Source organism: Acanthaster planci, linkage group LG12, assembly GCF_054643075.1.
Source record: "Acanthaster planci isolate LZ-2023a linkage group LG12, COTS_SCS, whole genome shotgun sequence".
Lineage (NCBI taxonomy): Eukaryota > Metazoa > Echinodermata > Asteroidea > Valvatida > Acanthasteridae > Acanthaster > Acanthaster planci.
The window spans coordinates 12,548,269-12,562,489 of NC_141788.1; the positions used below are offsets into that span (position 1 = coordinate 12,548,269).

Sequence of the window (14,221 nt, forward strand, 5' to 3'; positions counted from 1 at the left end):
AAGTGCCTCAAAAGTCTGAAACGGACCATGCTTTGCAGCAAGGCCCGAACAATATGGTGACCAACACAACAATGACCTGACAACTTTACGCCTCTTGCTTGTACTGATTTGTAGGCTACCTATGGGAGCACACAAATCAGAAAGACTGAAAAGCTGGCAAGGGGTTACAAATATGAGATGATTCATGATCCTTGTAGTATCTACGGAGTATCTTGATAAGCTATAAAAGCCCAATTTCTGTTCTTAGGATACTTGGTAGTTATACAGCATTTAAGGGCAGACAATGATTTATTTTAGGTGAACAGAGGTTTTCTTTCTTTGTGATGCATCTGGGCAACCAACATCAAAACTGGTTTTGACTGATAGAAGGCTAAATACAGAATATGGAGCTAAAACAAGGCTCTTGTTATTATATACTCAAAAGCTGACATAGGTTTTATTGATGCTTCCAAAAGACCATGATAAGAACTTTCTTTCATCACAGTTTTATTGTTCAAAGACCTGCACTAATGACCTGATAGCTACTTAAAGATAGCCATAATCATGACACAAATTTCAGGGTACCCTCAAGTAAAGGCTTGCCTCTGCCTCTTAAACACATTTTCCCCTCAATTTGGCCATCAGGTTTAGACCAGCAAGACCCTGCAAATGCTCTACTGTTTTCCATTGTTTAACAGCAAGCATTTAAACTTTTGTTGTCCAAAATCATCAATATCATGCATGTTCACTAAAAAAGGTACATATTTGGCTATTTTTCCTGGTAAGGTTGGATTAACTTTATGTTTTGCACAACTTCAAGGCTACCTGTGACCCACATACAACCAAATTTCAGCCAAATCTATTGACCCCACCTTATCACGTTCTGTATGGTCTACTCCTGGACACACTCTTAACAATGTGTGAAGGGTCAACTTCAAACATCTTAAATGATCATATTGGATTCTCTTAGATTTGTCAAGGTGCACCACATTAGACAACCCTCACCTGAATTTGTGCCCAGTTTTCTGGATGCTACCATTTTTGAATTTTGGACAGGATTCTTTGGCCTTGTGAAATGGAAACCTCCTCCGGTCACAGATAGTTCCTCAAGGCATGTAGGTGTGCATTATTGACCTCATCAGTCCATATGCATATCCACAGTCATGTAATTTTTCTGAGCCATTGAAAAAAGGCAGAGGTCCATGTAATTCACTCTAAAGTTGGTACTTGCATTGAAAGTTCAGGCATTTTGACTCCATTTATTAATACAGTGTCAATGACGTAGTTGCTGTTGGAACCAACACATTCTACTTCACTAATGACGGCTACAATAAACAATTCTTCAAGCGATTCCTGGAACGATTTCTCAAGTTTCCATGGGGTAACGTGGTTTACTATGATGGGAACACTGGATGGGGACAAGTTGTCATCCCTAGAAGCCTGGAACCTAATGGAATCAACCAATCTCCAGATGGGAGGTGAGTATAGGATACCCAGTCTACTCTTACTTATATGTTAATTCCTTTAGTTTCTTTTGTTCTTTTGCCAGAAACATTTGGAATGAAGTTGTCAAGAAACACTGAGCCCTTTTTGTCAGTGTAGGTAGGCAGAATACCAGGAAAACACAAGGTATTGTAATGAAACAAGCCCCTGTTAAGTATTTTGCTGCTGCCCCCCCCTTTATATTTTTGGTTTAGTCAGCCCCTCCCATCCATTACACCCCCTGAGCTGTATGTGTCAGTTTAGTCAGGCATGCAGTACATGCATTGTTAGCTTATGTAAATTACTATTATAAGACCCCTATTCTTTACATTCAAAATAACCCTGTGCACTTCAGTCTGCTGAGTGCTGCACTAAGGGTAGGATCTCTGTGGAGGGCTGTGCAGGTTTTGCCTGTGCATTACAAGGGAAGGCCTGAATTATAATGACCATAGTCGTAGCTTGAGACAACTTAGGCCTCCCCCCATAGAGTTATGGCACTTAACCATAGCCATAAGCTACTCCATAGCCATAAGCTACTCCATACTCTGAGGCCATCACTGATCCACACCCTTTTTTTGTGATTGTTTACCTTGAAGCTTCCAATATTTTGCCATAAATGTTCACATTATATACGTGACCCTATTAATTAAAATGTTGTCCAGTTGCCCTTAAAAATAAAAGTACAGGTGGTAATAATTAAGTATGTGGATTTTTTGTGTGTATGTATGTGTAATAAAATAGTTTAGATTGATCCAGCAACCATCTTTCCTCTGTTTACATGTGCATGTCTTGCCGCGACCCTTGACCATGCTACAGTATTGTTATGCTCCCACAACCTGTTCCCTATATGCATTTAAATTAAAGCGTACACACTATTACACATACCACTTACCCACCGGGGGCACGCAATGACCATCTCGATTACACGCATTGTACACAGTGTATTACATTCCACATGTGACCACGTTGCTCTATGCTGTAACATGCCCTTGAACCGCAATTCCGAAGAACACTTCCAACTTAGTCATTTTCCCCCAAATCTTTCTCTACTTTCTCTACTTTCAGTCACAGATATAACCTGTACATTCGACCCACATAGACCCCCAACTCATACCGTATGTGTCCCGCCACACCGAAAACCTTTGTCTGGTTACGGCACAGCGAGGTCAATTACCTCCGCTCACCCTCAGTTTTACCTCGTAAGAATTACATGTAGATTTCCTAGCCATCTAGAGACTAAGTGTTGTACACAACCCAATGTACCAAGAAAGGCTCACCCTTTCCTTTCCCCCATTGAAGTCCCCTGTAGCTCACCCACGAGCAGCCTTTCACCCTCACGCTCCCAAATTTCACGGACTTTATTGCTCTTCAGAAACTAAGTCACCGAAGACCAATTGTGTACAAAATCACCATGGACTTTTCTTCCGTAGCCTTTCTACATGCATGAATAATTCATAACAACATACTACTATTGTGCAGTGATCTTTTAGGTTATGAGAACAGCATCAAAGTCTATATAAAGCGACCAGCTCCAGCGGTCAGCTTCAATCATCCTGAGCAGGCAACTTTGGAGCAATAACTTCCTTACCATTCATGAGTGTATATATAGCTGTGATATGAATACCCCTCCTATCACTCCCGAATGAATAGCTCAGATTTGGACGAGCAGTACTTTGATTATTGTTTTTATGGTAATACAGTAATATCCAGCCTTGCTAGCAGCAGTTGCTCTTTGTAAATATGGAAATGATGTATATAATTCTTCGGAATAAAACAGTAGTGTGTGTATAAGTCAATCCAATGACTCTTGCTATGATAATGGCTCCCTACCCTAAGGGAGACGTTACAGTATATATGAATATTTACACAGTGAGAGCCTTGTGTTATTATATGTATACGGTACAAATCGGGCGTTTCCATGAGCATCTTATGATGCACGAAATCCATATCTATACTTAACGCCGGGAAGCGGCTATAGCCACCATAAAAATTGAGATCCTCAGCCCGCTTTCTAGCTATTATTCTCGGCCCACGCTCGAGCAAACACGGTGAAAGAAGGCAGACCCTGGCTCTTGTGTATATAGTAATTGGTCTTTTTGCGTAGCCCAGAAATGAAAAGACCGATTTTGGATCATAATCACCAGCTTCACAATAGTCCCCACTTTGAAAAGAGGCAACGGGAATGTGGAAGGGTGAGTAGAGCTGCATGCCACCGAACAATCAGCCTTTTCACCGTGTAATTCAAAGCGTGCAGAGCACGCAGGGCCACAAACCGAGAATTTGCATTTTGGCAGATGGCCTTCATGGCCAAGCGAGGCTGGAATTCTTGGAGTCAGCTTTCGGGCAGAAATTCCCGTCGTCAAGGGGTTAATTAGGTCAAGGAGCTAGACATATTTAGATACACCAGTGGTACAGTTTATGTCCTACATGTATGTTAGCACAGTGAAGAAAAGGGCTGCCATAAGAAAGTGTAATGTCTTCCTACATTCTTATGTCGAAAGTTCATTTCTTGTCTATCATGTGTAAGTTAAAAATATCAAGAAAGGATAAAAGACAGTTGTTTTCCTTTGTGAATGGTTGGTCTTGTCATGCGGTCGAAAAGTTCCAAAAGTAGGCCAAAGTCCATATTGGGACAATAAGAGTGCTTTGACTGTTGCATAGCAGTACAATAGTTGCATTAGAACATGTGTTATGAGTGAGACAGGATGGCACAAGTGATTTTTTTTGTCATACAAGAGTTGACGAAAGGCATCCATTCCTTAAACCCCCATTATACTGTGATGACGACCAGGAAGACCTGCTACTTGTATAGGTTTTTCCCTTACCCAATGTGTATATTTGTAAACACTGTATACTCACAGCGTGACTGAGGGCTTGCAAAAAATTCACATGCTTATTTGGGTGGGACTTGAACCCATGACCTCCTGCTTATTAGTGCAGATGTCTTAACCACTCGATCATCAAACTTGGACGGGTCGGCTGACCGGTCTGAGTCAGATGTACATGTAGCAGCTGGTAGCACAAACTATTTCATTTTTGGGTTGGAGAGATGTTAATTCTATTTGCAGGTTTTGCCCTCAGACCGGACCAATCAGATTAATATCTCATTGACAACAAGTACATCTTGAAAGACCTGCTACCATGGCTACTGGTACATTGTAAAATTTCATTAAAATGTAGCTTGGAATGAACCTGGGAAAATTAGGCAAAAATGTTCTTTCAAGATTGCACTAGACTGTTACTGCCCTGCCGACACATGTATGAAGTTCACTTTATGTTCTCAGCACAATTAAACTGAGCTGGAGTCTTGACGCTGCTAAGATGCAGTCGGATCTTTCCACGATTTCAAAGACTTTGATGCCGTACTCATAACCTAAAAGATCACTGCACAATGGAAGTATGTTGTTGCTGTGTGTATGACGTGCAGTACACTTGCAGCAAGCTGCTGTCACATTTTTAAGCATTTCTTGTATTTATACATGACACTGTTGAGGGATTGAACTTACTGACTCTTGAATCTAGATGCCAGAACCATTTGTATAAATTTGGGAAAACACTAATTTCATCAAATAGATTCTGACACATACTCTCTCCAGAGAAAACCAGTGGAAGAAATTTGTGGTCTAGTAATGCATCTACTGTGGTCATCCCCAAATGTCAAACTAAAAGATATAACAAATCTACAGTGCCCTCACCAGCAAGAATTCTTCTTTACGGATTCCCTTTTTCCCCTGTACATTTACACTTGCGCCCCCCCCCACTCTGCACTCATAGTTATTCTCTTTAACTGGTTTCATTTCTAAATATAACTATCTTTTTTTGGTTTTATAACTCCTTTATGTATTTGTATTCAGTTTTGTTTATGTTTCAATTTTGTAACGACCACAACTTGGTCATCTGGCTGCCATGTGTCAGTTTTTATGAAATAAATAAATAAACCAATCAATAAACAATAATATATCGTCATTTTTTGAATATAATCCTCCCAGTGTATGACCTGTAGCATGCAAAAATTGGCAGATTAAAATTTAAAGTTGGCATATAACACCAGTGTATATATGTAAGCCACAAAGGTCATCGTGCTTCATGATGAAGCGCCAGTACAGCATGTATAGTACATCAATGGTTCCACTACACGTGCACCCCTAATAAATCTAATCAGAGTGCAAACGAGTGCCACCATTAAAATGAATATTAAGTCCTCAAATATTAAAATTTGTGGGGCTGGACAATTTTACTGCATGGACCCTGCAGCAGCTTTTGCCCTTTTTTCCAAGCAGCCAGCAAAAGTTATGTGGACAGGGATGTACAATAAAAGTGTGATAACTCAAAGTCAGTTAAGTCGAAAGACTATTCATCTATTAAGCACAATACCTCCTTAACTTGAAATGTCCACAAAACTACATCTGGTTACATCGAAGTTTGTGACACTGATCAAAAGACACCACCGAATTACTTTAAAAATAGTAGGTATTGAGGACTGCCACAAGACCTTGGTTCGAGGAGTCATTGCCAAGCTCAAAGCCACACTCGTGTTTTTACTAAAACTGTCTGTGTTGCATGCATGCCACATCAGCGTGGCAGTACACGCACTGCACCTGGGACCACAACAAATCCAACTTTCAGGTTATCCTGACTGCTACTTTGGACCAATTCATGGACAGTCCAATCACTGACTCACTCTTCTGATAACCATGTGACCACTGAAAGTGATGTCATTAGAAATCCAAAGTGAAAACGGACCCAAAATCTGTGACATGTCATGGCGAACGTGATCAGCGAAAAGATGAGTTTAGCTACATGAAGGAAAACATACCATTTAAGCAGCTGATTTTTATATGTTGGTTTAAAGAAACCTTTAGGTAACAATAATGAAAAATTTCAGTAAAATAATTGTGTGCAAAAGATGAGGGCGCACTACTGATCAAGAATTCAGTGAATGGTGTAATGGTCTAGGGAAATATGTAAATGTATTGGTAATTTGGATAGGTATTCTCGCGTACACTCGGCCCACTCTAGGTGGGGGGAGAATTTGGCTTCTGGCCTCAAAGAAAGCTTATTATTAAACCATTTGAATTAAACTGAATAGCACAGTTGCTTTCCTGAGGCATCATTTTATGGACACATACCATGAGGTGAAAACCAGAAGAATTTCTAAGCTAAGCAAAAGTGTCTTCAATTCTCATTCTGTATTAAAGTGCATTTAATTACTCCTGGGGGGGTTACATACCACAATATTATTGTTGTGCTTTAAACAAATTGAATATATTGGTAAGGACAAGGTTTGCAACTCTTGCTTGGGGATACTGCGACTAAGAATGCACAGAACATTGGTGTTTTGTGTTCCTTCTGATTTATGATCCATCCCACAGTGCTAACAACATTTGTGTTCTTCTTTGCCTTGGACCATGTACCATTGATCACTTTCAAAGCTGACTATGTAGTCTCAGTAACTGGTGTTGCTCACCTCTTGGGTATATGGCTCAAGCAGGTTTATGCCAATTGTTAATTGAAAATTCGTTCAGGAATCTTAAATTTGATTGCCAAAATGTCAAGTTGGCTTGGCATCTACCAAACTGGGGAAAAGGAAGAAGAGAGGTCGTAGCCTGATCTGCCTAGGGAGCTGCATGGCAAAAATGGTCCATCTGAAAGCAGGACAAAGCTTCCACTATCTCCCCGACATGTACTGCTTGAAAAGAAATATTGAAGCATAAGCCGTGCAAATTCGTCCAACGTGCCTGGCCAGCTTCTCGACACTGCCACATAACTATGTAGTTATATTCAAAGCAATGGCCTGGCCTCTTCAGGGCCTAATGGCTAACTGAGAGCTATGGTTGGTGCTCCTCATGACAGGAGAAATGACGCTGGCTGCTGCAACTGTAAGCCAGAGCTGATAGTCTATTTCCCCCATGATCATGCAGGATTGGCCTCTTGCTGAAGGCTGCTCATCATAGGATTTCAACCATTCCCCGGAAACTGTATGGAAGGAGTGCAAATAATTTTGACATACTTGAGTGGCTCTGGACAATGGCTTGGATATTTAATGACATAAATTGATATAAAAACATGAAAGGCAGACTGCCACAGCTCAAATGTGTCACTGTCTGCTTGCACTGTGCTCCCAGCTTCTTCAACGCTAGATTCCCCCCTTCAACAGAAATAGTGAAAATAGAGAAAAATCAACAAAAGCTACCTGCCAGATTTTTTTCACACACAACTTGGGGAACATTAAGGCTAAGCAGGGAGGCAGTGCTGGATGCATGGACTGGGTGGCTAACTGGAAAATCCTAAGAAATGTTGGCAGGCAAACAACTGCAAATGGAGGAATGAATGCCCAGTGTCAATAACAGCAGGTGTAGTTGTGGGAAATGAAAACTGAGGTCAACAAGGAGGCCCAAACTCCCCCAGATTGGTGCCAGCGCTAGACATTTTGGTGGGCTTGGCATCAGCCTAGTGTTCAGGGGGCAATTCAGCTGAGCATGCTGGGCTTAATCCCACTGGGAGGTTTGAAAGGCTATGGTCTGTAGTTATTGGAAACCCCACACATGGGTTGGCTGTGGCGGTGGTCGACGTCATCGATGGCTGCACTGGCAGGGCCACAAATGAAGCCGTAGGCAACCCAGAAGTTGGAATACCAGAGAGGCACTTGATGCAAGCTAGATAGGATGCCAATGAAACTTCAGCTGGACCGGAATGGCCCGATACAGAGGTTGCTGATGGAGCGGACAACTGGGTTGGGGCCAAGTAAAAATACCCACCGGTGAAGACTGGATTGGTTGGCACATTTAGTGTCAGCCCCCCTTCAGTTGTGACTGGCACTCTGAATCCCTTGACTGGGCTGGCTGGCGAAACTCCCTCAGGAAGGGGAAGAAAGCACAGGCTCTACGATTTTGCATTATTGTGGCCCTGCGATGCGCCAACAAATCACCAGCAGACATCTGGCACTGAATTCACCATCTGGAAGTAGGCCTAGTGGTAGCACTCATCATAGCCATATCCGTGAAACAGGCAGGTTGACGAGTGTGATGAAGATTGCCTTGATTTATGAATTTGGGAACCGAAACCAAGAGCTGGTGAAAGGAGATTCAGGAGAACACTACTGGTCGAACCAAGGTACAAGCAGACAATATGATCATGAATTACATGTGTATATCAGAGGAAAACAATGAAAAATTGGAGATAGGAATTTCGTGTTTGCCTGTGCACTCCTGATGACAGAGTGACCATACAATTACAGCCAGCTGCACTTGCAGCGTGCCGATGCACACCCAAAGTGAATCTGATTGGTTTAAAGTTTTCTGGCAAAATTTGCATGAATGTGACCTTTGCACTCTCATAATTATTCCTTATTAGGCAAATAATTGGCCTAGCCAAAATAATAATTGCCCAGCAAGCATGCCACAAAAAATATAACAAAGCTCGATGACCAAGATATACTCACCTGTTGACTAGTTGCGTACAAAAATGATATAAATACACTGTATACCGGCTGCGCATTAGGATAAAATAAGGTTTGCTGAGTATAAGGCTTTTTTATCTTGTAGGGGTAAAAAGAAATAGTTGGAAACGTAAGTATCTTATGGTAGTCTGCAGTGGTCAAAGACATTTGGTTTAGTTAGGAACAAATTTAGTCACTTTGAATAAGGATGTCTTCAACGATGGCAGAGTTACATAATGCAGGCGATGATCACAGGATATTATGAGACCATTGTTGATGTTCATTAAGCAAGATATGCGGAGTGCGTGCCAGGAATACACAAGGGGTCTTGCAAGATTGGTGAACTAGTAACAGGTGCTAGATAAGCTGATGGGAGAACACAGAAAACATAAAACCTGAATTTCAAAAGTTAACTTTTTGTGACCGATTATCTCTGTTGCCTTGAACCACTGAAGTAAGCTTTCCGCCGATTATCTCTGTTGCCTTGAACTACTGAAGTAAGCTTTCTGCCTTTGAAAATCTTAATACATGAGTATATTTAAGTTTAACTTCAGTTTGCTTCAGGATTCCATCTTCAAATAATGAGCTAATTTGACACATACATGTTGGTATTTTCATAATGTTGAAACTGTTAATGATTCTTTGGTTAAACTTTGTATTAGTGAAGACAAAGACACCATAACATGTTACTGGCCTTTGATAGAATAGTTTTCCCTTGCTGGTTGCCAAACTAAGACGACATAAAGCATAGTGATATGCTGATGAACACATATCAAGCAGTCACTTTTAAGAACCACAACCAACTTGCGGTGCACATATTGGAGCAAATCCTGAAATGTTTTTTTCGATCTCACAGCAAATAAATGCTTTATGTTCAATTTCCTCAATCAGGTTTATTTATGTTTCATCTCCTGTTGTTGGAGCCTTGACTGTGTATGAGCGTCAACCAGATTATTCACTGAAACCTATCCAGGTTAGCATTTTGCATAGCTGATATGGAAAGCTTTGTGTGGGTATTTGCAAACTTTTGAAGGTCAACAAATAGTTATGGCATGTGCCATTTTTACTTATAAATATTAATCAGTATTTTTTGACTGTTTTTTTTTTAAGTTGCAGAAACATCTTTTTTTGGACATGTACGCTTACTGGTCCAGTGACCAATGTGTCAAGAGAAAGAAATCTTTTGACCCCAAATTATTTGTTCTTTCTACGTCATAGTATGAATACCCTGTGATTCTCTGATTACTTGAGAGTTGAAAAACTGTAGTATTGGGAAGTTAGAAATTCAGTTAAAAGTGCTGCCATATGCTACAAATTTTCGGTGTGAGCCTGTGAGACAACATGGCCCTGGTTATTTTTTTAATAGAGGGATGTAATTTCAAAATGACTGTGACTCCTTCCTAGTATATTTCAGAGTTTAAGTCAGTCTGTTTGGGAGTGGAATATTAACATGAAGTGTCCACAGAACTGCCCTGAAAAAAATTAAATTAAACATGACTGTTCCTCTTTTATTACTGTATATTTGGTCATGCATGGAAGTTGTGAGCATTATTTTTTACATGTACTTTCAATATTGGATTTTCACTTTCTGTTCTTGATGGTACTAGGTGATTGATCTCTATACAAGTCCGGATAATGTTTACGTGGATTCATCATCGGGTGACCTTTGGTTTGGATGTCACTTGATTAGCTATCAGACCATGTTGCACTTCCAAGATTTTAGACAGCCATCTGCATCACAGGTATTGTACAGTTATTTACCTAATATGAAAAGCATTTACTTAGTACAAGAAGACTTACGTTTAGCATTAAATATTTCTTGTTCTCAAAGTCATACAACACTTCAGACAGGCCCGTCGAAAGGTATAAAAAAGTGGGGGGCATCAGTGTTCTCCATCCTTTTTGATCAATTTTTGCGTGGGGATCAGGGCCTGCTGAAGGGGCCCAGGAAATTTTGGATTCTAGATGCTGTCTGGTGCAATCTTGGGGACTTTTCGGGCCACCTGCTTCTATAATTTGGCCCCAAATTTGCTTGCATTTACAAAGTGAAATAATGACAAGAATTTCAGTAAAACCATAAGCCAATATAAACATACGTGCATACATGTACTGTACTGTGAAGAAATGGCTTTAACAAGTTGGTGGCAAAATTTTAATGGAGTGAGACATTTTTAAAAATGCGTATATAATAACAAGAAGACGACTAACGTATACCCGGATTTAAGCAAACACCCCGATTTAACTTTAAACTCGGCCGAACAAGCGGAGACTAAAATTTACTGCCTTCAAAAGATCGAAGAAATCAAATCTCAGATTCAAAAAGAACGTGACGCGCGCGAAGCTAGCTATAAAAAGATTAAATGGGTACTCACCGCACTCGGTTACATAAAGTACGGCATAGAAGCACTGGGCGTGACCTCAGCAGCCGTCGAAATTCCCGCTATTTTAGGCGTCGTTACCGGACCCATCGGACTTGTGATGGAAAGCATGGCTATCGGTGCGTTTGGTGCTTACGCGATATTAAAATATGCCAGTCGTCGGCTAGCCCATAAAACTAAAAAGCACGACCAAATTCGAATGTTTGCAGACGCTAAATTAAACATGATCGAGGAATACGTATCTCACGCCATCGAAGACGGTGACACATCGCAAGAGGAATTTGTACTTAATTTATCCGAGCTGAACAAATTTAACGAAATGAAAGAAAAGATAAGATCAAACACGAGCACCAAACTGCAAGCGAGCGGTAAAGAGGAATTTGAACGTCAAGTCAACGAGAGAGCGGAAGTGCTAGCCAACGGACTGGCAGCCGTTTTAAAAGAAGATCTTATGAGAAAACTTGGCAAGTAAGTTTTACAAAGTCGGTCCGATATCAAGATCTACCACCCGCTTATCGAGAAGCGATCCCACTGACGGCGCCTCCTTTAAAATAAAAATAAAGACGTATAAAATAAATAGGAGCCAACTTTAGTAGTTTAACAATTTTAGTCAACGAAGACAACTGGTTTTCAGCCGAGTTTCCAAATTTAACGCACGGGTATAAATTACCAAAAGTAACCTCGGATGAAGCCGTCAATCGCTGGGTGACGGAGCCAATTTCGTTTTATCAAAATCAGTTTAATTTTGCAGCCTATTGTGCGACGACGGCCTGTGGCGTGGGTTTTGACCTGCTGTCTGACCCCAATCTTGGCTTTATTCAATTTTCACGTATATTACACCGTACGAAAAATATTTTACGACTGCGTGATGCCCATTCCTAGCGATGACGTATTTGACGCGTTACACAATAATTACGACCATCAGAAGTTGACGGACACGTGTCTTTTATATGGCGTCGACCCAAACAAATCGTTTAAACAAACTCGCGACACTTTGTCAAACAAATTAGGCACTGCCTATTATTACGACAACGGTTACGTACCTGTCCTAGGTAAAAACTATGACGCGCACGATTTATACGTGACCAACAGTAAATACACGGGGTCTACCTACATGGGCTTTGGCTGGGCTAAACCGCCTAAAGGCTCGGGTTACACAAGTACTTACACGGTCAATTGGATTTTACAGTCGGACGATATAACAGATTTTTAAATTTATTCCAAATCTAAAATCTCGGGCCGCTCGTTGTTCGCTTCGCTTTTTGGTTGAACAATTGGCTTTGGTTGAATCGGTTCCTGTAATTTGGCAGGTTTTCTTTTCAAATAAAATGCGAGTAAGATTCCTCTGATCGCCAATCCACTCATGATTAAATATTGGTTGTCTTTTAAGTTTGCATAAATTTTATTTTCCAAGCTAGGGTCACTCGGGTCACTCGATTTGCCTAATCTCATCTTGGCGAGATGTTGTCATGTCATGCTAATTTCTTACCTTGTTCCATTCGTCTCGGGTTTTTAACTTTAGTTACTGTCTGAATTTGGGATTTTATCAGGCTGTTCGCCGGGCTCGCTTTGCTCACTTCTTCCATGGTTGACATCCTCTTTTATAATAAGAGAACTGCAAATTGTTTAGCGGTAATTAACGCAACTGCCAATGGCGATAAATAGATTCCGTATTTATAACAAATCTCGGTTAGAAAATGACCTACGGTCTTACTGATAATTTGATCGTCGTTTAAATCTTTTGTAAGTGCTTCTTCAGACGTTAAATTGACTTTGAATCCTAGGAGATCGACCGGGGTAGCTATTCCGAGTAAATGTAAAACTACATAACCAGCGATTAATTGTAACTTGAATAGCGTCGCTGCAAATTTTGCAATCCAATCTTCGCCTTCTGTGAATACATATTTCAGAACCATGACAATCAACACACCATGATTTCCACTTATCGTAAATACATATTTTAGAACCGTGACAATCAACACACCGTGATTTCTGCTTACCATGAATACATATTTCGGAACCGTTACATTCGACTCATAGATATTTCTGCTTACCATGAATAAATTTACGCCGATCATTAGATATTTTATCGGCTGCGTTACAAGTAATGCACCCCGAAAGCGTCACGACCTTGCGTTAGAACAATCGGCGCAAGTGAAGGAATCATGGGAACAAAACTGCGTACGAATGCTAGATTTTCTGAACGAATGCGACAAGAACGCGCGAGTCAGCAAACATTTGTAAACATGGACGAAGCGTTACAAGCTTACAGCGAATTGACCGGTAAAAATTTAATGCCGTTGCCACCAGAGCCTAAATTGTCAGATTTCTACGCGCCTTCCGAGGATCAAAAAATTCGTGAGTTTGTGTGGATTTTAGGTGGGACGGCCTTAGTCGGTTTCTTAGCTTATCGATTTGCGTAACTTTATTTTAAAAATGGAGCGAGAAATTTCAAAGTTGTTTTACAGCCCGCAAGGCGACTGGCGAGGAGAAAGCGCGGTCGATCATCTACACGAAAAGACCGGTGCGAACAAATCAGTCATTAGGAACTGGCTAAAAAAGTAGGCTATTTGGCAAATTTATTTACCCGCACCTGCGTACGTAGCGAGACCAATGACTTTGCAAGCAGAATCGGTCGAACCTCATTATGCGCATCAAATGGATATATTATATTTACCCTGGGACCGTGTTAAAAGAAAAACGTTTAAATATGCTTTGACAGTAGTAGATGTGGGTTCACGGTATAAAGAAGCAGAACCATTGACCAGTAAAACGGCCGAGCAAGTGAGCGTAGTGAGCAAACAAATTTACGAGCGATCGCCCTTGACTTGGCCTAAAATTATAATGGTAGACTCGGGATCTGAATTTAAAGGCGAGTGTAAAAAGTTAATGACAAAAAATAAAGTAGAAATTATTACCTCCAAATGTATTAGTTAGATATTTA

General features: G+C 40.7%; 1 protein-coding gene across 11 annotated transcripts in view; it reads left to right on the plus strand.

Moving 5' to 3' along the window:
• The window catches only part of LOC110988044 (serum paraoxonase/arylesterase 2-like), a 190,888-nt gene that overhangs the window by 144,941 nt on the left and 31,726 nt on the right, over positions 1-14,221 (plus strand). For all 11 annotated transcript variants that reach the window (XM_087144534.1, XM_087144535.1, XM_022251254.2 and 8 more), the window contains 3 exons: positions 1,251-1,457; positions 9,791-9,872; positions 10,507-10,641. In XM_087144534.1, the coding sequence (XP_087000660.1) occupies positions 1,251-1,457; positions 9,791-9,872; positions 10,507-10,641 (424 nt within the window). The remainder of the gene's footprint in view (positions 1-1,250; positions 1,458-9,790; positions 9,873-10,506; positions 10,642-14,221) is intronic.